This window comes from Triplophysa dalaica, chromosome 14 (assembly GCF_015846415.1).
Source record: "Triplophysa dalaica isolate WHDGS20190420 chromosome 14, ASM1584641v1, whole genome shotgun sequence".
NCBI classification, from domain to species: domain Eukaryota; kingdom Metazoa; phylum Chordata; class Actinopteri; order Cypriniformes; family Nemacheilidae; genus Triplophysa; species Triplophysa dalaica.
In genome coordinates this window covers 5,038,996-5,062,195 of record NC_079555.1, presented here as the reverse complement: position 1 = coordinate 5,062,195, position 23,200 = coordinate 5,038,996, and the positions used below count along the sequence as shown (strand labels likewise).

The window sequence follows — 23,200 nt, the reverse complement described above, 5'->3', positions numbered from 1 at the left end:
CTATTCTATATCAACCAAACCCATTGTTTCATGTGTATGCATTTATTTATGCATTTGATGAGCAGACATATAATGAACAGGATAATGTATGGCCAGTCGGTCGGTCGTCATGAAAAATAAACCCACTTTTAATTATTTGACTTATTATCATGCTGTAATGACCATCAGACTGTACATTTTACTTCCCCGTTCATCTTGAGTATCAAGAGAAGGAAAATGTACAATCCGAGGGTTTATTTTCCATCATCTTATTATTTGAAATGCTCCCCCACATGCCTCAATGTGGCTCCACCCAATCCCCTAAAGCACACCCACTTCCTCATGCTTATGTTTGTTTATCTATGTTTGTCTGTTTGTTGGTTGAACCCATCGATTCTTTTAGGCCACCAACCTGGCTACCTCCTCCACCAGTGCCACCCTAACCCTTGCAAATCCCGATGTCTCCATACTAAATTACCAATCTGCACTCTACCAGCCTTCTGCGGCCCCTATGGCCGCCGTGGCTCCCAGGACCATGCCCCTCCAGCCCGGCGGGCCTCAACTCTGCGCTGCCCGACCGGATCCCTTCCAGCAGGCCCTCATCGTCTGCCCACCTGGCTTCCAAGGTAAACACTGCGGGAAATGTGGTTATAGAGCTATTCTGCAGATTTAATGGGCTATTCCTTACATAGATTGGATGACTTTAGCAGCCAAGCTTTAGGTTACATTCATCTTGTCGTCTAATGGCGTTTCGCTTGTTATATCTTCTCAGGTTTGCAAGCATCACCCTCTAAACACTCTGGCTACTCGGTGCGGATGGAGAATGCGGTTCCCATAGTAACACAAGCCCCTGGTGCTCAGCCACTGCAGATCCAGCCAGGCCTGCTGACACAGGTACTGCCAGACATTACCCCCATTGCCATAGCAATAAAAGGAGAGATTTCCCAAACTAATAACACGCCTCAGACTTTCCCAAATTCACAATTACATCCTAATTCTTCTCCAACGAAGAGCAATTAGCATGACCTACTTTGTTTTAATGATATAAGTATAATTCACTTCTCTTCAACAGTTGAGAAGACGATCTCATTTTGTGCCCAGTAGATTAATGGAAGTCGGGTTGGATTTATCTTAGTGTGCTCTGGAGGAGCAACTAGAACGACCTGCCTTTTCCCTGTTGGTGGTTTAAGCTTATTGATAGTTTGCACTCCCAGGACCAGACAACCGTGTTGCTTTTCTGGAGTTTGGCTAGTCACAGTCTCATGGGAACGGTGGTTTGGATTTCAAAGTTCGGATTTAAATGAGGTGTATGGATGCTCAGGGCTTTGTCTGCACTCTAGAGCAGTAAGGCAGGGCCCAGTTGGGTGTGTGTGGCTGTTTAGCCAAGTGTAATTTATCCCCAAAAAAATATCAATAATATTTAACTGAGCTCACATTTGTTTTAATATTTGTTAGAGGGCTAGACAATAAGGTTGCTTTTAGTTCAGATTTGTAGCTTTACAGCAATATTTTTGGTCATCCATCACAGATAAGATTTGATTTATTTTGTATTTATTAAAATTATTTTTTCAACAATAATAATACAAATATAATACATAATATAATGAGCATTATTCTTATTAATTATTGTTATTATTATGCATACTATTGTTATTATTGTTGTGCATAATATTATATAAATAATCACCATAATAAACAAAGATAAAATTGTTGTTTTATTTTACAATTTGTCACATTTTGTTTCATTGTTGTAATTTTAAACATATTATTTTAATTAGCTAAGTAACACCGACATTATTTTGCAGTATTGATGATCAAATACAGCAATTTAAAGTGTAACCAATATTATTAGGAACACCTGTTCAATTTCTCATTAATGCAATTATGGTGGTGGTTTAATGGTGTGGGGGATGTTTTCTTGGCACACTTTAGGCCCCTTAGTGCCAATTGGGCATCGTTTAAATGCCACGCCTACCTGAGCATTGTTTCTGACCATGTCCATCCCTTTATGACCACCATGTACCCATCCTCTGATGGCTACTTCCAGCAGGATAATGCACCATGTCACAAAGCTCGAATCATTTCAAATTGGTTTCTTGAACATGACAATGAGTTCACTGTACTAAAATGGACCCCACAGTCACCAGATCTCAACCCAATAGAGCATCTTTGGGATGTGGTGGAACGGGAGCTTCGTGCATCCCACAAATCTCCATCAACTGCAAGATGCTATCCTATCAATATGGGCCAACGTTTCTAAAGAATGCTTTCAGCACCTTGTTGAATCAATGCCACGTAGAATTAAGGCAGTTCTGAAGGCGAAAGGGGGTCAAACACAGTATTAGTATGGTGTTCCTAATAATCCTTTAGGTGAGTGTATCTATTTCATGTAAAGGAATCATTTAACATATTTTCAACCCATTCTATTAAAATTGAGTTTTCCTATTTTTCATTAGCTGGGTGGATAATGTTCTCCTAGTGACATATTTAAATCAACATTATTCGAACAAAAAAAACCCGAAACATTTGGCATAGAACTGATAATTTTTTGCCTTATCAGGCAAGTGACTTTTATGTTTTACACACTTGCTCCAGGGTCAAAGACCCATCCTTATTGTTGACCCCTGTTCTCGCCTATTGCATATTTATTATTTCCCACATAAGAATATCCTCATGCCGCATTCCACTAGTGATTATCGGATCACTGCGTAGAGAAAGGCGGTTTTCCCGAATAAACACTGGAATTTTTCTCCTCTTTCCTGCCTGGACTCATCGCTGCTCCAGGGCCTCAGCCCCTCCCCTCCAGCCAATCAGCCACACCACATCACTCTTGTTGCCAGCGGAGTGGGTCTCCAGAAGACCTCGGCCTTTATCTCGAGCAGGAATGCAGAAAATGCGAAAACAATTGGCGAGGGAGCGGCGAGCTTTCAGAGGCCTCGGGGTGACAAAAGGCTTTCGCCCCGCAAAGGCAAAAAAGCTGTTAGGGGGGTAGTTGCAGAGATGGCCTTGGGTGGAAAACTGTACTCTTATCTGGGTTACCATTCCAGGGCAGACGGTACCATTACACAACTCAGAGTGAGAATGGAGGGAGTGGAGTGTCAGGAACGTAGGCAAAGGTCTTTGGGAACATAGTTCTGATGGAAATATTCATGTCATTGATGTGATGATTAGACAAAGTATGTAGAGACACAGACGCTTGACCCTAAAGCAAGTAGCAAGCAAGGCCTTGCACAATATACAGAGGAGTCTGTATTCATTTTTGAGTGCATACGACACATAGAACGAGGATATTCTGTAGCTCAGCTGTGAAAATTTAAACACTTATGCCCTTTTTGTCTCTCTTAATAATGAAAAATATTGTGAACCTTATTGTGGGAATATTTTTCAAGTTATGTTAACTTCCGACAAAAATGCCATTTCCTTGCATATAAAGTTGAACCTAAGTAGCAAGTCGATTTGGAATCCCTTAAGAAGGTCAAAATTTGCTTTTATCACGATGAGACTTAAATAAAACAATAATGCCGTGTAAATGATTTCACCATGCTTAAGGCACTTAAGCACACCGAATTAGATTTTGCAGTCTAGAACTATCCTTTTTATTATGAAAAAGAACGAAAAAGAACAAAAAATTGTTGTCGCCCTCTAACAAGCATCGTAAAAGTATTTTCCAGCCGTTCCTTCATTGGTGCGAGCGCTGCGGTCCATACCGACGAGCCAGCAAATAGATGTGCAAAGGGCATTAAAGAAACAATTCATTAGTTGTACATTAAACTGCTAATCAATAAAGCTGCATTAAACTATTAAGGCTGCAGACAGTCGTCTTCAAGCTCTCGTCTCGGGGCAAATTATGCTTGGCGCTCCCCACACTCCTCACCAGCCATACAAAGCAGTTCCTCACAAAGCCGCTGAATGAGGCCCCTGAATTTAATTAAAGTCGGAGCTGATTTTGAAAATGTCTGACACATCGGCGCGCTGCTTGCTAGATGCCACATCTCTTTATTAGGCTAGGTCTTATCTTTTTTACACGCGGGAGCCGAGAATGTTCGCCCCATCTCAACTCTTTATCTCAATACGGGTAGCAAGTTCTACGGAAAGTGGCGAAGGCATTTTGCTGTTCCACAAGGACATCTTTTTTGTCTTCTGTAAATTGCTTTTTTTAGAATTTTGCTAAATTTCTAATAGGAATATTAGCTCTGAAGAAAGACTTGTTGTAGAATGAGTCATGTCTGTGTATTTAATGAAAGGACATCTTGTGTATCTAGGACTGTAATGCTGATGGTGGTGTCTTAAATAACTAAATGACCCCTTTGATGCTTGTTTGGCACAGTTTAGCACTTACTAGCGGTCATATCTGTAAATAGCTGGATCTTTTTTCTCCTCTCTCTAAATATGTGCTTGCACTACCCTGGCCTGTTTAGCTATACACAGCCCTGTGATGTGCTGGGTTGTAATACTGACAGCATTTATTTCACAGGAGTCAAATTGTCGTTCATTGTTGTTGGACAAATTTGTTGTATAGAGAGTTAATTTTGGTTTTGATTTGAGAAAAAAAATCGTATCTCTATGATAATTTGACCAGAGAAAGGAATCTTAGTTTGAATTAAGATTAATTAGACAAATCATTTGTTTTGTTTTAAACATAACCATAAAATGTTTTGATTGATTAATGCTTAAAAGATGAACAAACTATTTACAGATAAGGCAAGAAAAGGTTCTTACTAAGCTATATAACACTGTTTTTAGGATATTTGTACACGTTTACTTTTATTAACTAGATTTTTTAAAATAGTGATTAGGTATTCAGAAAACAATTTGTGCACACAAGTGCTCATTTTCATAAAGTTGAATTCTTCTTAACTTTGTTGTTGTGTTGTTATTGAAAACATTTTTTTTACTTATCTTAAATTAAGATCTATTTACTTGACATAAACAAAAATATAAGAATTAAGTAAGTTTAAAACACGCCAATTTATTTTTAAATCTAATATTTTCTTTAATAAATCAAGATTATATATCTTGTCAAATTAATGTCTCTTGATTTATTTTTACTGGTATATAAGACAAAAAGGCTTAGTAAGAAATTCATTTTTTGCAGTGTAGTCGCTGTCACTTATGTTGCATTAAAATCCTAACCCTGCACATCGTTTGTGTGTCTTGTCTTCCAGTATAAATATCTACTATTCTTAAATTAAGTTATATTCACTTAAGAAGCAAAATGACTTAAGATATCAAGTCTCGTTTAATTACGAAACAAATCTCAATCTATGTGATTTTATGCTAAAAACAAAAATGTTTCATCTTGAATAAAGTAAACATGTCTCGAGAATTTTTTGATATTTGTATTAGAAAACAAGACAAAAATAATACGTTATCTCTTTTTTGAACTCTCTTTAATTTTGGGTTACTTTTGACGTATATGTCACTATCTGCAGATTTCCAAACCTATGCTTGACCAGCACCTGACCCACTCTTTCTCTCTTTCTAACCCCTCTCCCTGCATCCTGACCCTGCAGCAGGCCTGGCCATCTGGTACACAGCAGATCCTCCTCCCTCCGGCGTGGCAACAGCTCACACACACCTCCGTTCAACACGCCACCGTCATCCCTGACTCTATGACCAGCTCGCAACCACTGGCTAACTGGAGGTGAGACGAGTATTTTACAATAAAAAACTTATTGCTATATAAATCCACCCCATTTCCATTCTGTTTAAGGTTACAGGTTACAAAATCAAAGCTTGGGTGTGGAATTTTTAGGTATTAAAATACCTGCACCTATTGTTGGGGGTAGATGGGAGAATATTGATGCACACTGTATCTGTGATGCCTTAAGACATTGTACATCTACTAGATTATAGATTGAGGGGATTGAATTATCTAGGTTGCTTAGTCTGCAAATGCACCTGCAAAGCCAACTTGGCTTTAAATTATTCATTCAAAATGAAGTAAAAGTATATTTTAAGTCTGAAACTAAAGTTCAGCTTATTACAGTCTAGATTCATTTAGGATTCATGTCAAAGTCTTGTTCTAGATGATTTCTTGTCTCAGAACACTGAGTGCAGAAGCGTCTTTCACGCTAGGGCAGGTTAATGGAGTTGGGTCATGCTGACCTGCATTGGTTGAGTCTATTATAGATGAATGTGTGCTGATATCTGCAGATCCTCACATCAGTGCCTACAGCTCAACCCTGAGGGCTTGGCAGTTCTCATGAGCCAGTCTGCCTGGAAAACTGAGGCACTTTACTGAAGGATTTTAATGTATCTGAGATCAGTGCACTCTTTACTAAAGTCACTGCTGCCCCCTATGGCCAAATGTTGCATAGCAGTAATTCTACATGTAGAGTTTTAATTATCCATTGTTGCCTGTCAGTAAGTTTTATGTTTTATTTATATTTTTTATTTGAAGAACAATGTATTACTCAACAAAGCTCTTTACACAGCAGGAAGCCTATTATAGTATTTATCAATATCTTTCTCTTGTTTCCATTAAAAATGACAAGCATCCTCAAAGTAGAAAAATCACATTACAACAAAAATAATAAATATTATATTAAAGTATTACTTTTTACAGAGAATATTATATCAGTAATATTAATACTAATCTAATGTTAATCCTAATATAATTTTACTATATTTCAGTTTAGCTTCTTAGGTCATTGGATGTTGTTTTAAGGATGTTTTTTTTATTTTTTCACTGAAATGTAAATAAAAATTACATTCTTGCACTGTATTTTAAAACTGTGTGCTATATTTTTCTTTCCTTGTCTTTCAGGAATTCACATCCCCATGGAAGCCATTACAATCCCATTATGCAACAGCCAGCCTTACTGGCGGGTCACGTCGCTCTGCCCTCCCAGCAACCTCTCAATGTGGGCGTGGCACATGTCATGAGACAGCCGTCAAACAATAACTCCTCCTCCAAAAAGAACAAGCAGCACCAGATGAACAACAGGTGAGCTAATGTTACCATGGTACAGGGATGGTTTGAAATGGCAAAATGTATAAATGGTTGTGTTTACAAGATACTCAAAGGGACAGTGGTTTAATGCCCGAAACATTTTTGTTTATGAACCTTGTGTCTAAGCATAGAATATTTACCCGCATGAGCTTTTTAAAATAACCAACTTAAACTGTTGAGTTGTCCCTGACAAGCTTCACTCTACCTTAGGAACGTGTCGTACGACATGTCCTCCACCCAGACGGTCACATCACCTCAGCGCTCCAAGCGTGTGAAGGAGAACACCCCCCCACGGTGCGCCGTGGTTCAGAACGTCCCGTCTGCCACCTGCGCCCCATCACAAACCTGTGGAGGCGGAGGAGGGGGGTGGGGCGGAGAGCAGGCATTTAGCAGCACACGAGACCACCACGGTCAACACAACCCTCCACGCCAAACCATCATCATCCCGGACACGCCCAGCCCAGCCGTTAGCATCATCACCATCAGCAGCGACACGGATGAAGAAGAAGACCACAAACAGGCCACTAACACCAGGTCAGCAAACGTGGCAATGTGGCCCCTGTTGTAACTTAGAAACGGGTGATCTGAAGGAGAATTGGGAAACTACGTTGTGCCATATGACAAGGACTCATTAAAGGGATAGTTCACCCCCCCAAAAAACATAATTTACTCACCCTCATGACGTATTCTGCCATACATAACAGTAGTAATGACTTCTGTTTTTGCTTCTTGACAGCACGTCATCCAAACAGAGGAAAAATGTCATCAGCTGCGTGACGGTCCACGATTCCCCCGACTCCTACTCCAGCAATACCAGCCCTTACGCTATGGAAGCCCGACCCAACGGCCCCAACGCCAATGGCTACGACTCTAAAGTCGCAGTCCTGGAAAACTACAGCAACGGCAACCCGCGTACCATCATTATCCCCCCTCTAAAGAACCAGACAGGCGACAACCTGGGAGAGTGTGAAAGACTCTTGCCTGGTGAGACAGGGAATGAGCTGATAAGATGACAGAGAGAGGGGCATATCTGACGGGGCTTGAGTCTAGCAGCAATTTAATGTGACAGCACAATGCTGAATTCACTGACAACCTCTGCTATACAGCTTAGACTTTTATAGTAGATAATAGTCTTTGCTATTGCCAAGGCTATTAAATCAAGTTAGGGAGATAATTCAAGCAGCTCAGAGTTTGTCAAAAGAATATTTTATGATACAAGCTGTATTGCTTTGTAAAATTGAACAAATAACCTCATAATCCCTATTGAGATGTTATTTGGATTTCTCACAGTCATGGAAAACCTGGAAATATGAGAGAATTCTATGAATATAAATGTGTCTGTTTTTTCTCGGCTCTGAAATATTGCAACAGCTATAAATGAAGTAACACTGTCCCTCAAGCATTGCATGATAACATCGATCTGTCTGTTGAGGGACATTTATGAGATATTTATACTTTAATAAACTCAAAATTATTTATGAGCTTACTTTTTATTTAAGTAAATTAACTGACACACAAATGATAAGCCAACTCAACAATCTCTATATTTTTTACCATTTTATTTTCATGACTAGTTATAATAAATACTATACTAATAATACTGTATGAGTCCAAACAATTTTTGTAGTTGTAATAATATTTTGAATAATATTTTATATATATATATATTTTATTTTACTATTATTTCTTATATTATTTTTTATTACTATTATTTTATTTTTAACATTGCTTTTTAGGTTTAATAGTTTTAAGTTCAGTCTTGAATTAAGTTGAATTTGGTAAATCTTTTTTATTTTTGTTTTTCAAAAAAATATTTAGATTTTACGTAATTTTTATCTCAATTTCCACACATGTTTTATGAGCTTTAGTTAAAGAGTAGCAACTCTATCTGTAACATTTATAATTTGTCATTACAGACACCATGAACCTCCAGAACTCCATCTACAAGTTCAAGACCTCCAATGGAGGTTTTTCTGGCAACAACCACTCATCAGGGGGCGGTGCTGGAGGCGGTTCATATCGGCACCAGCGCTCTGGGCCGCACCCCTTCCAACAGCAGCCTCTCAATCTCAGCCAGGTATTACACTAGTGCATTTTCGGTTTAGTTTCTTAATGCACTTAATCATAAAAGAAACACTAATACATAAATATTGTCTTGTTTAGGCCCAGCAGCACATGGCGGTAGAGATCAACGGGGGTCACCGACGGCAACAGGCTTACATCACTCCCATGGCCTCCCAAGCTCAATACTCTTTCCACAACAGCCCCACCCACACAGCTAACTACCATCCCCATCTGGCCCCACCTCATCTGCCGGGGCAACCTCACCTTTACACCTACACTGCTCCCACGGCCCTGGGGTCCACTGGCACGGTGGCCCACCTGGTCACCTCCCAGGGTTCAGCGCGACACGCGGTCCAGCACGCCAGCTACCCGCCAGGTATAATCCACCAGGTGCCTGTTAGCATGGGTCACCGGGTGCTGCCCTCGCCCACCCTGCACCACGGTCAGTACCAAGCCCAGTTTGCGCATCAGACCTACATCAGCGCCTCACCTGCCTCCACTGTCTACACTGGATATCCGCTGAGCCCTACTAAGATGAACCAGTACTCTTACCTCTAAAGCTGAAACACTGGAGCCCAGCCAATCGCTGCTTGCCAATTGTACCCCCACCCCCCAGAGACAGCCAATCGACCCTTAACCCCGCCCCCTCGTACCTTCATGCTTAAACTTGAAGACAATGAAGATGCTGATGAATAGAGCAAGTGTACTCTAAGGAAACGGAAGGGTACTAAGGAGCTTTCTTTAAGATGAGTTTTATCTTGCCTTCTCAAACAGGCCAGTTCATTTTTCTTTTCTTATTTGTTTTTGTAAGAAAGAAAGATTTTGGATTTGTTTCTTTCAAAACAATTCAAAGACGCTTTTACTTCCTTCATTTCTTTTACAACAAGGTCTCATCAGCGGCCGTTTGACAGAGACAGAGTTGTGTTATACCGAGGTTTTGTTTGGCTTTCCTTTTCTTGAAATCATTCACAGACCGTCGAGCCGACGTGTCGGAATTCCTGCGAGAATTTTTGTAGAATGGTGAAATACGGAAACCTGCTGCTCTTCATAGAAAAATCAAACGATGGCCTTGTACTGTCTTAAACGTTTTTCAAATGACACGTGGCATAGGCGTATACTCCGCCGCCCACTCCAACATCCACCTGGAGGAAGCTTTTGGAAATACGAAAAAGACGAACTTTCTAATGTATTTATAGACTTTTATTTGTGTTCACATTTAGGAAAGAAAATATGTTTGTCATACCGTAGAACTTTAGCTGGGCCCCTCTATGTAGAATGTAGCAGTCTGCACCCGTTTATTTAATGAAGAACCTTTCTGATACCAATAGATACTTTGTGTTTCTCTTTTAATGTGATTGCACAACAGTGGTTTTAATAACATAGGCATGTTCAACATGGTAGTCGGTCGTGTGTTTGCGTGCATGTGTGCGTGTGCGCCGCGTGATGCGCTTCCCCGCGCATTTGTGCGATATATTCCTCCACAGTCTTAGGTTTATCATTGTTACCTCGTAGTGCCTTACATATATTACGACAGTTTACTTGGCTGGAAACCCTCTAGAACCCGATGCTAGTCTGAGAATCGGCTCCTAGGTTGAACATCTTTGTCTTGATTTAGGTCCAGGTATAAGCGCCCCAAATGTTATTTATGTCCTATATCGAAATCCACGAAAATAGGCACCTGCAGCGTGCTGCTTGTTTAGCGTGCATGAGGTTGTTTTACATTTAGCTGAAGATACTTGCCTGGTGTAATGAACCAAAGTCGTCATATAAAATAAAGTAACCTTTGTTCTGGATAGTGGATATAATTATATACAGCATATTTACTGTACATACCATAGCTATACGTATGATTTTGTCATCTTGCGATCAATCCAAAATCACAGATTTTATGGGAATTTTAGGAGAAAAGTCGATTAGAGATCGGACCATCTGTCACTACCCCCAAATGCACATGTACGTCTTTAAAATGTCTGCTTTAGAATGACTGATCTGATAAATGTGTTAGAGCAGTTTTACATGCATTCTAAACCGTAAACATCCTACAGACATCTTCTAGATGTCTATATGACATCTATCAGCAGACGTCTCCGAGACGTATTGCATATGTGCATCAATCTAAAAAATGCATCATGCAGATATAAATGTTTATACCAGATGTATGCGTGCAATTACGGTAAAGAAAAAACATGGAACGTGTTCAAATAAAGCATTCTAGGCCTGGAGAGGTCATCCAATGTGAATGCTGTTGTTGTGGAAGGCTGTATCTGACAGCCTGTCTGAGCCGGGGGCAGAAGTGGTTTAGAAACCGTAAACCTGGGAGAGTTCGAGAAAGAGGGTCTTTTTAGTGTTAACTAAGGTGCACGCGGATGATGGTGGATTTGGACGGGAACTGTTGAGGAGCAAGAGAAGGCAAATTCCACATATTTAATGAGAAAAGCATGTTGGCTTTGAGCACGTTGGTACAGTAGATGCCGAAAGAAAGCAGAGGGGATTATTTAACAGCGCACCATACTCTGATTTTAGTGGTCTGTGTATCGTGGGGTTATATTTTAACGTCCGCTCTGGAGGCTTGAATACCTGAAGATGAAACAACATCCTATATTGCAATTTGTCTTATTGTATTGATCACTTATGCCAGTCCGTACGATACAGAAAGTGTAAGAAACTGTGGGCTAATGCTTGTGTTTTGCTGCTTAATTTAACATTGAAATGTTAGCCAATCGTTTCATTGAAGCTGTGTCCTAAACATACGCAACTAAGTGATCAAAGCTCTTTCACAAAATCTGAGATTCTAACCAGGCGTGACGAGGCACAGAACGTTTCGTTCAGCCGCTTGAAGTGTAGTGGCATTACGCTTGGTAGCTCCGCCCACAGTGAAATCTCATTGGTTCAGCTTCACTTACTCTTACTTGCTGTGTTTATTTGGTGTGAACAGACAAATTCAATTAATTTGTGTTCGTTTTGGGTTGTGATGGTTAGGACACAGTGTTAGCGTGTTGGTTTCATCTTGAGAACATGGGCAGTACATATGGAGTATGAAATATATTCCCTACCGCCCTCATGCCATAGAACTTGCATTTGAAGTAGTTTTATTTTTACTTCAAGGTGTTTCTATTTTTTTCTGTTTTTATGTTGCTAGATATATTGTGTTTGTGTAGAGAGTGTTGCAATAACTTTTGTTGATGTTCATTAATGCAATTTTGTTTTGTTTTTCTGTTAATGTCAGGCATCATGTTTTTTATTTCTTGTGATTGATATGTATGTCGATTTATTCAAATGCTCATCTGGTAGAAAGCCTATACTTTGTAAATGTGCTTGGCTGAGGATCTACCACCCTTTCATTCACAAAGCTGTGTGTCATTGCTCAGTAGGATACCAATAGGTTTCTCTATCAAATTTGGTTTAAGCTCCTCGGATGCAAATTGTAGCACACAGTTAAGGAAAGGCACCTTCATTATTGAAATCACAAAACATTCCATTCCAGTAGAGGAGCCGTTGGTGTATCTGTAGTCTCCAGACACGGGAGCTGGCCAATACAACCAAATCAGGGCTCCGCTGGCATTAAAGTACTTTTTGTTCCTCCCACCAAAGATACTCATGACATTGATGCACATACTTTATCCCTGGGTGTAGTAGGACAGGACGTTTCACTGAAATTTGGACAACAAAATCAGTCTAGAAGAGATCCTGTTTGTAAATTGCATGTGCAGAAATAAAACAACAAGAATTTCTCCAAAACCACAAATATGCAAACATAATATGTTTGTACATTTTGTCAGTGGTACAAAACGAAAATGTCCAGATCTCTAATTGGGACAGATGGATGGATTATTTTAGGAAGGCTTTTTTAATGCCATATACAGTATATGCTTTTTAAAGCTGCTTTGTATATATTTCCAATGTTAAATAACTTTCTCTTGCTTAATATGCAGAAACTGAATTTGTGATTTGTGGGAATATGAACACTGTGGCGCTTTCAATCAATTTGGATGGGTCGCCTGACATGTCTGTTTGTCCGATCAATGGAGGAAGATTTTTTTTAAACATGTTTTGTAAAAATTATTTCTTTTTTGCAGTTCCATTTGATGATCCTAGTGGCACAGAATTTACACACTGCAGCTTTAAATTGTAACAGTTTGTAAGCTTTACCGTTTTTGTTCTAACAAAATATTTTAGAATCACAGAGATACATGAATTAATTGAATCTGATTATTTACTTTTATTAACACTTTTATAAACGAGCCACTATAAACGAATGTAAAATTAGGACTAAAAGATCTCATTTCTGTTATCATTACTTTGTTTGTTATTGCTGGGATTTGTCAATTTTGCAAGTGACAGAAATGTCACAGAAATGCAATAAGTCCCTCTAAAACAACACTTCTTTTTAATCATTGCTCCATTTTGAATTTTACTTATTGTACATTTCAATGTGGTTTAATTCAAATTATCACAGAGAAAAGTCAGAACATTGTGATGTAACATGTTTGCTTTTCTTGAGGATGAACTGTTAACAGCAAAGTACAGTAGACCGTCATTTTATGTTACGAATGTGTGATGAAAATTGAACCAATCAATTAACCCTTTATTTTTATGTAAACTGATATTATGTGAACAATCTTATTCACGTGATTTTAATGTCAAAACACTGCCACCATCTCCATGAACATGAAGCTTTAAGGAACTGTGGATGTGCTGTATTGTTGTTGTTGTTTTTTGGAGGGGGAACATATTTTGGTTTAAAAAACACAGCCTACAATTAAACATACATAATGTCCAACCTTCAGCCTCATGAAAAGCTGTGGAACCCGGCATCATAAGTGTTAAAAACATTCCAAAAAACATTGCCTGGTAATGCCTGGATGATGGTTCCCAAATCGCCATAATCAGCCCAAGAATATTTTTAAGCACACAACAATGAATTAACTCAAAACAAAGGATCAGTGTTTGTTCTTTGCCATCGTGTTCAGTGAAGTGGCCACTGTACTTCACAATTGTCAAACTTTTGTGTTTTAAGCGTGTCATATGCTTGTTAAAAAACACACCATTGATCTTGTGTATGAATGTGCTAAGAGGCCAAATATGACAGTATGGCCATTCTCCATGCATTGTTTTAGAACCAAAAAAGGTAAACAATCTTCACGCCCATAACGCTCATTAGTCATCTCATTTTTAGATTCATGTACAGCAGAGTCCCTGTCAGGAAAATGTTAAATGGATTGACATCCAGTTTTAAGCATCCGTATTCTATCCAAGTAAAAACTTTCTTTTTAGAAAACCGAAAACAAACACCAGTGAATGAACTTCTTTGTGAAAGATGTAAAGCTGTCAGTTCCACACTGACCGAAATTTCATGGATCACAAAAGTTGCCACAGTAACCTGTCAAGTAGCCGTGAAAACACTGTAGCCGTGTGTGCAGCCATCGAAACATGAACAGTTTTCTACTTGCACAGCATCAAACATTCACAGTAAAATGTAAAAAAAGAAAAAATAAATATTTTTCTACAATGTTTCAAGACCTAAGAACGCATCCGACCCCCTGACCCTAATTTTATCAATTGCTGTATGGTTTCTCAGTAGTGTGTATCACATTAGTTGTTGTCAAAGCTGTTTTGTGCTGCAGTATTTCCAGGTATACTTATTTTTTATTGTCATTTTTTTATTATTATTATCATTTTGCTTTGTTTATTGGGGATTTGAAGAAGTGTGATGTCTCATTATTTGTAGCATTATATGTACCCTGTACCTTAGGCTTTCATTATTAAGTATGCTATGAGAATGGATATTTTACTGGCTTTATAGAATGTTACAATGAATATAATAATGACAACAATAAGAATGATTTAATTCCTCAAAACTGAGTACTCGCTACTAGGCGCTTGTGTTACCATTACAAATGTTGTGTGCTTCTCTTAATCATTTTCGTTGTAGAAAAAGTGAATTTTATTAGGCTTCAACAACTAATGATAGCAGTGTAAATTCATGGATGATTTTTAACAAACACGGGGGTTATAGAAGAATATAGTTATTTTAATCGTTCTATTTACTAACTGTAGGATGTGAAGGGGCTTGCGTCGTGGTGAACTATGTTATAGCTTGTTATTCACTGTTACTTTTGATCATTTTTCGGTCTCCAAGGTGAATCGAGTTATTAAAGGAAATTTGTATGCTCACATATGCATATTGTATATGTGTAGAAATGTAATCACACTTTGTCTTTGATTTACAATAAACTGTTAAGTCACATTGCATTGGTCTCGACTGTTTGTTTTTCGGTTATTTTCTATGACTTTAGTCGAGAGAACACTGCTTCCTTATGGTTACTGAATCTTTATTTTAACAAAACAGCCTAACATTGTTGTCCCCAGGAGAGAAGGTCCTGTAGCTCAACTGGTGGAGCATTACTTAAGCAATTTAAAGGTCATGGGTTTGGACCCCAGAGAACGCACAGTGATAAAAATGTGAAGTCGCTTCGGATAAAACCGTCTGCCGAATGGGAAAAGGAAGGAAAATGAATTTGAGACCAGGTTGAATTACTGTATATAATAAAGGTGTATTTTAACTAAAAGGTTAAAAATAAATTTAAGGTCAGATTTGAGTGTCCTTCTCAAATTGTTGTCAAACAAATGGTTTCCATTGTGACAACATACCTTGTTAAGCGTGGACCCTCTGTCAACATATGTTAAATTATCTGTTTTTTCAAATATACTGTGTGTCAAAGACAAAATATTTCCCACTGTCAGAAATATTCGTACAGTATGAAGTAAAAAGTGTGATCTTCCTATACCACATCACGTGTCCGTTCACAGCATTCTGTTGTATTTAGTCTACTGTTTTACAAAACCTCACAAGTAAAAAGGCAATGAGCGCCAGTGTTGGGTGTAACTAGTTACTAAGTAATTAGTTTCTGTAATTCAATTACTTTTCCCTTGAAAAAGTAAAGTAAGGGATTACTCGTATGTTTTCTGTAATTTAAATACAGTTACTTTTGATGTAATTAAACTAAATACTTTGTGAAATATATGTGTGTGCAATAGCGTTATTGACTTCAAAATTCAAAGTCTTACTTTAAAATCTGTGCTTTAATGTATAATTCTCACATTTGTAATACTTTGGTCAGTTAATAATATTATTTGAATGAATTCAATAAGCCGTTTCATGTATATTCTTGAATCACTTAACTAATCAAGGTTGATGTAGGATATAGAAAGTAATTAGTGATGAGTAACTAAATACTTTTTGGACAGAGTAATTTGGACAGTAATCTAATTACACTATTGAATATGTAATGAGTAACTAGTAATTAATTACTTTTTCAGAGTAACTTACCAAACACTGATGAGCGCTTAAAACATTGCAAGCACGATACTTCTACATAAAGTTGAACTCCTTTCTTGATTATTGTAGCATATTTTTGCTTTCTTGTCATACTTTGAATTAATGTTACTCGTTGTATTGTTCGCGTTCATGGCATTCATAAAAAACGCTTATAAGTCAGAATGATTACGTCATTGAGTATGTCGTCATCCGATAGACGTTGCACTCAATGGCCACCAGAATGCACTGTGACTTAAAAAACTCACTTCTATTCTACATTATTTAATTATCTCAACTGTTGTAATAATTAAAACCATTGCAAGGCAATACGATTGATTTTAAACAAGTCAACGTGAAACTCATACGGTCAGGCGGTGTCCATTACTAGTTTAGTTAAACACGTAGGCCTAATGAGGAACAAGTTTGTTCACAAATGTAAAATGATTTGTTACCATTAAGCTCAAAAGTTGCCACCTGTCGAGTAGCCGCGATACATTATAGCAGTTCATGTAGGCATTGATGAACAGTTAAATACTTGTGCAAGTGGAACCGCAGACGCCAATCAAAGCGTCAACCTAACCCATATCCCTGACAGACAGCGCCGAGAGCCAATGGATGGCCGCCCTGCTATCCAGAGGCGGGCTTAGTAAAATCCCGAGGATAGATCCGTGTTTGCTGCGAAGAAAGTGATGTTTAGACTGACCGGGCAGGATCAAGACACTTCTCATGAACAATTACACATCGTGTCATGCAGTCATGGAAATCAGAAGGTCTAATGCTGATGTGAAATTAGCTATCGACCCTATAACCGTCGGGTTTTAAGGTAAGGACTTTGCTTTTCGGGTCCGTGCATGCGCTCAAGTCTTTCTTTGCGATCATATGAGCCGTAATCTATCCGCCTCAGCTTTGAGATAAAGTTGAGGAATTAACAGTTGACGTGTCGTTTGAAACTCAAATCTCTCACATTTAAGTTAAATAACGTTACATTCATCAGCACTCGTTTCGGTCAAAACGATCCCGTTATATTTCAACCAGCTTCAACCATAACGCAACATCTGAGTTAATTCCTCAAGTCCGGCTTGACTAGCCGAGCTAGCACCAATAACACGTCAAATGAAAAAGATGAAGGAGTTTTTCCGCTCGTAACCGTCACGATAGATAATCAATCGAGTGTAAATCTCGACCAGAAGACTAATCCGCGTGCTATCACACTGCTGTGTAACTGGAGCAGCACTCTAAGAGTTCACAACCCCGAGAATGCAATGACCCCAAGGGATGCAAAATCGGTGAATGTTGAGGTTTAGTGCTTAAGTAGCAGCACATTAGTACAACGCGTTGGGATGTTGCAGTTTAAAGCTGAGCTCATATGCACGGTAAGGGAACAAAGAAACTGTGCCGATCGCGCGCCGCACGAGCACTTTAGTGTCACTCGCAGTCGGCGCGAGACAGTTAAGTATGACAGTACGTTTTTGTGGTAAAAGAACGCACAGCTGTATTTTGCATTTCTGTTTTAAGTCCGATGCAACGCTTTATTCGTTCAGTATTTTATTAAATTCTCGACTGGGCTATAGTGGTTAAAAATGACCTAATTAACAGTTTTTTTGGTTCACCTGCAGCTCGCGGTGACCAGTCAAAATCGCGAATTGTGTATCCTCGGATAACCTCGGACAAAAACATGTGCGTTTCTAAATGGATGGTCTGATGATGGAGGGACAGGTCACCGCGCGCGTGCAGCCGGTCAGGCTGATGACGATGATGATGTTCGTCTCCATGGTGATCGCTGATTCACCTGCTGCAGGTAAGTGATGTCATAGACTTCATTTTCATTTCAGTTTGCTGCCGAAGATAAATGGGTTTATTCTGTAGGTGACAGGAATTTGGCTTATGAAAGCGAGTTTTAAGTTTTGAAGACAATTATTCTGATGGTTTAATGCTTTTTTGTTGACAGGTTATAATAATTCACAGTCATAAAGACATTGTTTTGGTTTTGTTTCAAGTGGTATGCTATGTTTGGTTTTAGATTGAATCAGTGACAGGTGAATTTGCACATAGACTAGTGTAGTTTGATTAAATAAATGACATTTGACCGCAACAAATTCCTTTTGAAAGTTAATGGGTTTGAATAATCAACCAGCCAGACCCAAAAACAGCAACCAAAGAGTTTTCTTATGACGCCATTCTTTGTTTTCCAGGTGTTTGATAAAAAAAATCCATAAAGACATCTTTAACTCTTAAATAGATGAGGTAAATCTTGTGATTTAGTGAGATTTTTAATCGGGTCATTCTCATATGATTTTTAAATTTGAACATTTTTATCCAAAGACACGTTTCTTGTCCGTTACTTGTTATTGAATGGCCGTAGATTATCCCCAGTCCAGATCATTGACTCAGCTGTATTGTATTAGAACCCACGCAAACTTTTTCCAAACAATTGTAGGGGATTAATACCATTTTAAATCAGATTAATGGTTTAATTATGACTCGTTTTACGAGTTTAAAGACTAACTGTTCTAGGCTTTTTATGTCACCCAGTCTTCTTGTAGACTGGTGGATCAAAGAGCTTTCTGTAAACAGAAAAAAACGAGAAACTAGGCTTCAGAAAAAACATCTTTCAGTGATTATAGGGACATTTTAGATTTTTTGTTTTATTAATTTGTGCATCGCAGTGTTGTCCTAGATGCAAATGTAAGATACAGGCTTAAGTTTCTTCATCGTTTTTAAAGAATGTTAAAGTCTGTGGATGACACGTTCAAGAGCGTTTTCATAGATGAGTTGGCAGTATAAACCCGACTGCTAATGTACAGTATGTGTGTTATCTCATCACCCATTTATTCAAGCTGGAAATAATTCATTAGTTGCTTATTGAGTCAAGTGTAAGTGTTGATGGCCCGAAAATAGCATTGCAGTAGGGCACATGTTTCACAAGTGAAATGATGTGAAATACTTTTTATATGCTGTCGTCTTTTCTTTTATACCCTGTGTGGTCTCTAGTGTGTTTGTAAATGAAAGGAACTTTGTTGTTAATCATTACTCTTCATGTATTGCGATACATGTGGCATAACAGCATTAGGTTAATCCACATTTCAAAACTCCATACTCATGTTAAGACCATGTTGTCAAGACATTTGGTATTTCAGATCTATCAAATCTGTTTGTGAAAAGTCACTGACTTTCCAACCGTACCAGTCTGTTGTGTCAATTTATTCAGCAATGAGCTGTCATATTCAGAGCCTTTCGATTTTGTAAGTTCTTTCGCTTCTTTACTCCGCTCCAAGCGGAGACTAAACCGTCTTCTTGTTATTCGAGAATATATCTAACCCCTGATAACATTAAGGAGTATGACGAGAACACTAACACCATTCCTCAGGAGTGGTGAAGGATTATAGGAAATAAAACCGCATTATCCTGTAGATTTGTAATGGGTTTAAGTCCATGTTGGGATTCTCTTCATTTCTTCATGAAGTGTAAGGTAATGATATCAGTCAATGAATGTTTATATGCAATAAAATTACTAAAGCTTAGTGCCTCAAATGCTTCTATCACCTGGGAGCTCACAGGTGTTTTTGTTTGACAGCATTATGAAATTGCTGTCTAATTGCAAGCTTCATCTTGGCAATGTGATTTAGGTCAGACGTTTTTTTTTTAATTGATGCGGAAAAATACCAGACGCATTGCACAGGTCTGAATGAAAAGTGCTAATCTCATTCAGATTTCAAATACCCAGTAATGGATTGTGGGTGGAGTCAGTAAGGGTGTAAATCAACAAATAAGCCCTGATTTCTTTTTACCCAGTCCGGGTCTGAGAGGTGTGTGTGTGTACACTTCCATCTTTGTCATCTTACCCCAAATCCCAGCCTATCTCAAGGACCTGTCTACATCTCTGCTTGTTCCACAGTGACAGCTTGCCTTGGCATAGTTTGATGTCACACACGCCTAAAGGTTTAGAATGGCATCTAAAAGAAAGCCTGCTAGTATGCTTTGTGTGTAGAATTTAATCTTGAAAGCAGGGTATTTCTGTCCCGAATTTATTACAGTGTAGGAATTCAGGTCTGAATAATACAGTATGTGAGTGAGGCTTGCACCTACAAAACTCACCTTTAAGATGCAAGGACGTTGTGGGTCACTGTCAGGGCATTGCTAAGGTGCTCTTTGTGAGTATTAGCAGGATGGTATGCTGTTGCTAGGGTATACTGGGTGGTTACTATGGCTTTTCTGGGGATTTTGCAAACACAACCCAAAAATGCCTCCGCAAACACAACCTGTAATGCCGTGGATTTCTGCACGCATGCGTTTGACCAGCCTGCATGTGGCTTTGTCATTCCCCATGTATGATAAAGATGGCAGATGTTTGCTTGACCTGTTAAGCTGTCAGAATGGGGAGAAGATTCACTATGAAACAAGCACTTATTAATTAGGTACATCATAAGCAGCTCAAGGTTTCCAAATCAGTGCCAGTTTTTAAGAAACCTTGTTGTTTCATCACCAATGGCAACCGATGAGTCAAAGGATGCTGATTGGTTAGGGATAAGAGCACTGGGGGTCTTTGATAAACTTGTAGCTCTTATTAATATTACTGTAAATTAAATCCACTGTCAAAAACAGGGTGCCAGAGCTTCCAGAGGAGCGTTGTTTTATTTTCCTTTTTTGTTCGCTTTGTGCAAAACCCGGGGCTAATAACAAGTGTTGCCTCTTTTACAAGTGAAATCGAATCTGTTTGGGACGACAATGAGCGCATTCATTATTCATGTCTTCTAGGGCTGGGGACAGATCAATATGCCGGGCCCATCAAAAGCCACAGGAGCTGGATCCTAAGGCTGGATGAGCAAACAAAGTCCCATTGAGAAACTTTTGGAACTTGGACTTTTGGATCCAAAGCTCTTTGATGTGGAACCCTTGCCGATTGTAGATGGAGAGTTTGTGTGTGCGTTTGGAGGATGCTGGTTTGGCTTTTACTGTGTAAAGCATCAACTGGCAGCCACGGTCAGTTTAGTGATGTTGATTATAAGCGTTTTAGTTTTGGGCCTCACGGCTGGTTTGGACAAAACCTCCAACGAATATAGAAGAGATGATTTCTCACCTTATCAGGTCTGGTTAAAAAAAATAAGAATTGGATTTTCGTAATTTTATTAAGGGTACATCCTATCTTGTTTCACGTTAATTTATTTGAACAGAAATGCAATTTGTTTTCAGCATAGAGAAGCTTCTAATATCTAATTCTGTTTATGCCCTATATTGTCAAAAGACATATGCAAGATATTTGGCCTCTGTTCTTGTTTTAGGGGTAAAACCCCTTTTAACAATGTAGTTTTCCACAGTCTCCTAGACCAGTTGTTCTTATTTTATGGAATTGCTTTAAAAGAAATCCAGAATTTCTCTCGTTACTTTTTTAGCTATCGCTACAATCGCAGAATCTTGTGACTTCAGGCAGCAAATTGTCAAAAAAGTGAAGCTGATGTGTGTTTATCTGCCATGAAGGGAAGCAGGTGCTTTATTCTATTTGTCTGTCTGTTGCGCTTAGCAGTATTTGCAGCCGACAGCTTGTGTTTTGTCTTGGATTCTGTTTTTTTATTTGTTTTTTGTGAACAGCTTTCTTGCATCATGAATTTAATCAAAACAAGTACAGATCAAGACTCTTGTTGTTTTATGAGATTCCAAAGCACATACTTAACCATAAAGTTCAATGAAACGGCTGAAATTATGTTGAGCTATTTCGATTAGTTTTGGACTTGCGCTTGTCTTGTTTGACATTTTTTTACCTGCTAGAAATGACGTTGAACTTTCCTGACATAACAAGCATTTTGAATTAAAAATTAGGTCTCATTTTCTGACAACACTTGTTTCCTTTGCATTTGTTTTGTAGAGCACTTGCTTAAAGTGACACTCAAAGATAAGAGGCCTTATTTTAGTTTTTAAAGAGCTGTGTGAATGGAGCCCTGTGAGGCGGTGAAAGCGTGGGGTTTGTTTTAGAGACCTCACACAATAGCAGGCAGCCACTTTTAAACTTCCCATTCAACCATGTCCCATTCACTACAGATGTATACTGATATTTCATTCATCAATCTTTGTTTGGCTTGTTTTTCCATACTGTACCCTTAGGCTGCTTAGTATTGTAGTTTACATGTTAAAATGTGGCCCATGAATTACATTTACATTCCTTAACATTCATATGAATTCACCCAAAAATGAAGTTAATGTCAACATATACTCACCCCCAATTTGTTCCTAATCTGTTGTAATTTCTTTGTTCTGAAGAACACAGAGAAAGATATTTGGAAGAATGTTTAAAACCAAACAGTTCTTGGCCACCATTGTCTACTAGAGTAGGAAAATTTCAATTGTAGATTTCTTTGTTCTATTGAACACAAAAGAAGATATTTTGAAGAATGTAGGAAAGCAAACCGTCCTGGCACTTTTTACAACCATTGTCATTTTTCCTACTATGGTAGTCAATGGTTGCCAAGAACTGTTTGGTTACAAGCATTCTTCCAAATATCTTTCTCTGTGTTCATCAGAACAAAGACATTTACAAGATTTGGAACAACTCGAGGGTGAGTTTTTTTTGGGGTGAACTATCCATTCAAGGAATTAAGTGCAGTGATGGCATAGAAGTGCCATTTTGGTTCCCTAAAGATCTTTTTGTCACAGGATGGATGTTAAAGGTTCTTTATGGAGGATAGAAGTACCTTTATTTTTGAGAATGTGTGGTTATAGTCAATCTGACAGACTGACAGAAGGTGTCCATGAATGTCCAGATTGCATTTGGTTCTTCATTTTTCTGTACAGTTCAGCACATATCTGGATCATCTCACTTTGAGCATAAATCCCAGTCGGGTTTTATGAGGATATCATTAATATATTAAAATTAACACTAAAAACTGAATGAA

At 38.5% G+C, this 23,200-nt stretch overlaps 2 protein-coding genes across 4 annotated transcripts in view; both read left to right on the top strand.

Moving 5' to 3' along the window:
• The window catches only part of hipk2 (homeodomain interacting protein kinase 2), a 79,842-nt gene extending 64,594 nt beyond the window's left edge, over positions 1-15,248 (top strand). The window contains exons 8-15 of one of the 2 annotated variants that reach the window (XM_056765672.1): positions 476-605; positions 752-873; positions 5,493-5,623; positions 6,749-6,928; positions 7,145-7,468; positions 7,671-7,918; positions 8,851-9,011; positions 9,098-15,248. In XM_056765672.1, the coding sequence (XP_056621650.1) occupies positions 476-605; positions 752-873; positions 5,493-5,623; positions 6,749-6,928; positions 7,145-7,468; positions 7,671-7,918; positions 8,851-9,011; positions 9,098-9,556 (1,755 nt within the window). In that variant the 3' untranslated portion in view covers positions 9,557-15,248. Of the gene's footprint in view, positions 1-382; positions 606-751; positions 874-5,492; positions 5,624-6,748; positions 6,929-7,144; positions 7,469-7,670; positions 7,919-8,850; positions 9,012-9,097 lie in introns of both variants that reach the window. The other variant, XM_056765671.1, reaches the window with a different exon arrangement.
• Positions 15,249-16,501: 1,253 nt separating this feature from the next.
• Positions 16,502-23,200, top strand: part of si:ch211-1e14.1 (UPF0606 protein KIAA1549) — a 36,344-nt gene continuing 29,645 nt past the window's right edge. For both annotated transcript variants that reach the window (XM_056766189.1, XM_056766188.1), the window contains exons 1-2: positions 16,502-17,139; positions 17,933-18,114. In XM_056766189.1, the coding sequence (XP_056622167.1) occupies positions 18,006-18,114 (109 nt within the window). In that variant the 5' untranslated portion in view covers positions 16,502-17,139; positions 17,933-18,005. The remainder of the gene's footprint in view (positions 17,140-17,932; positions 18,115-23,200) is intronic.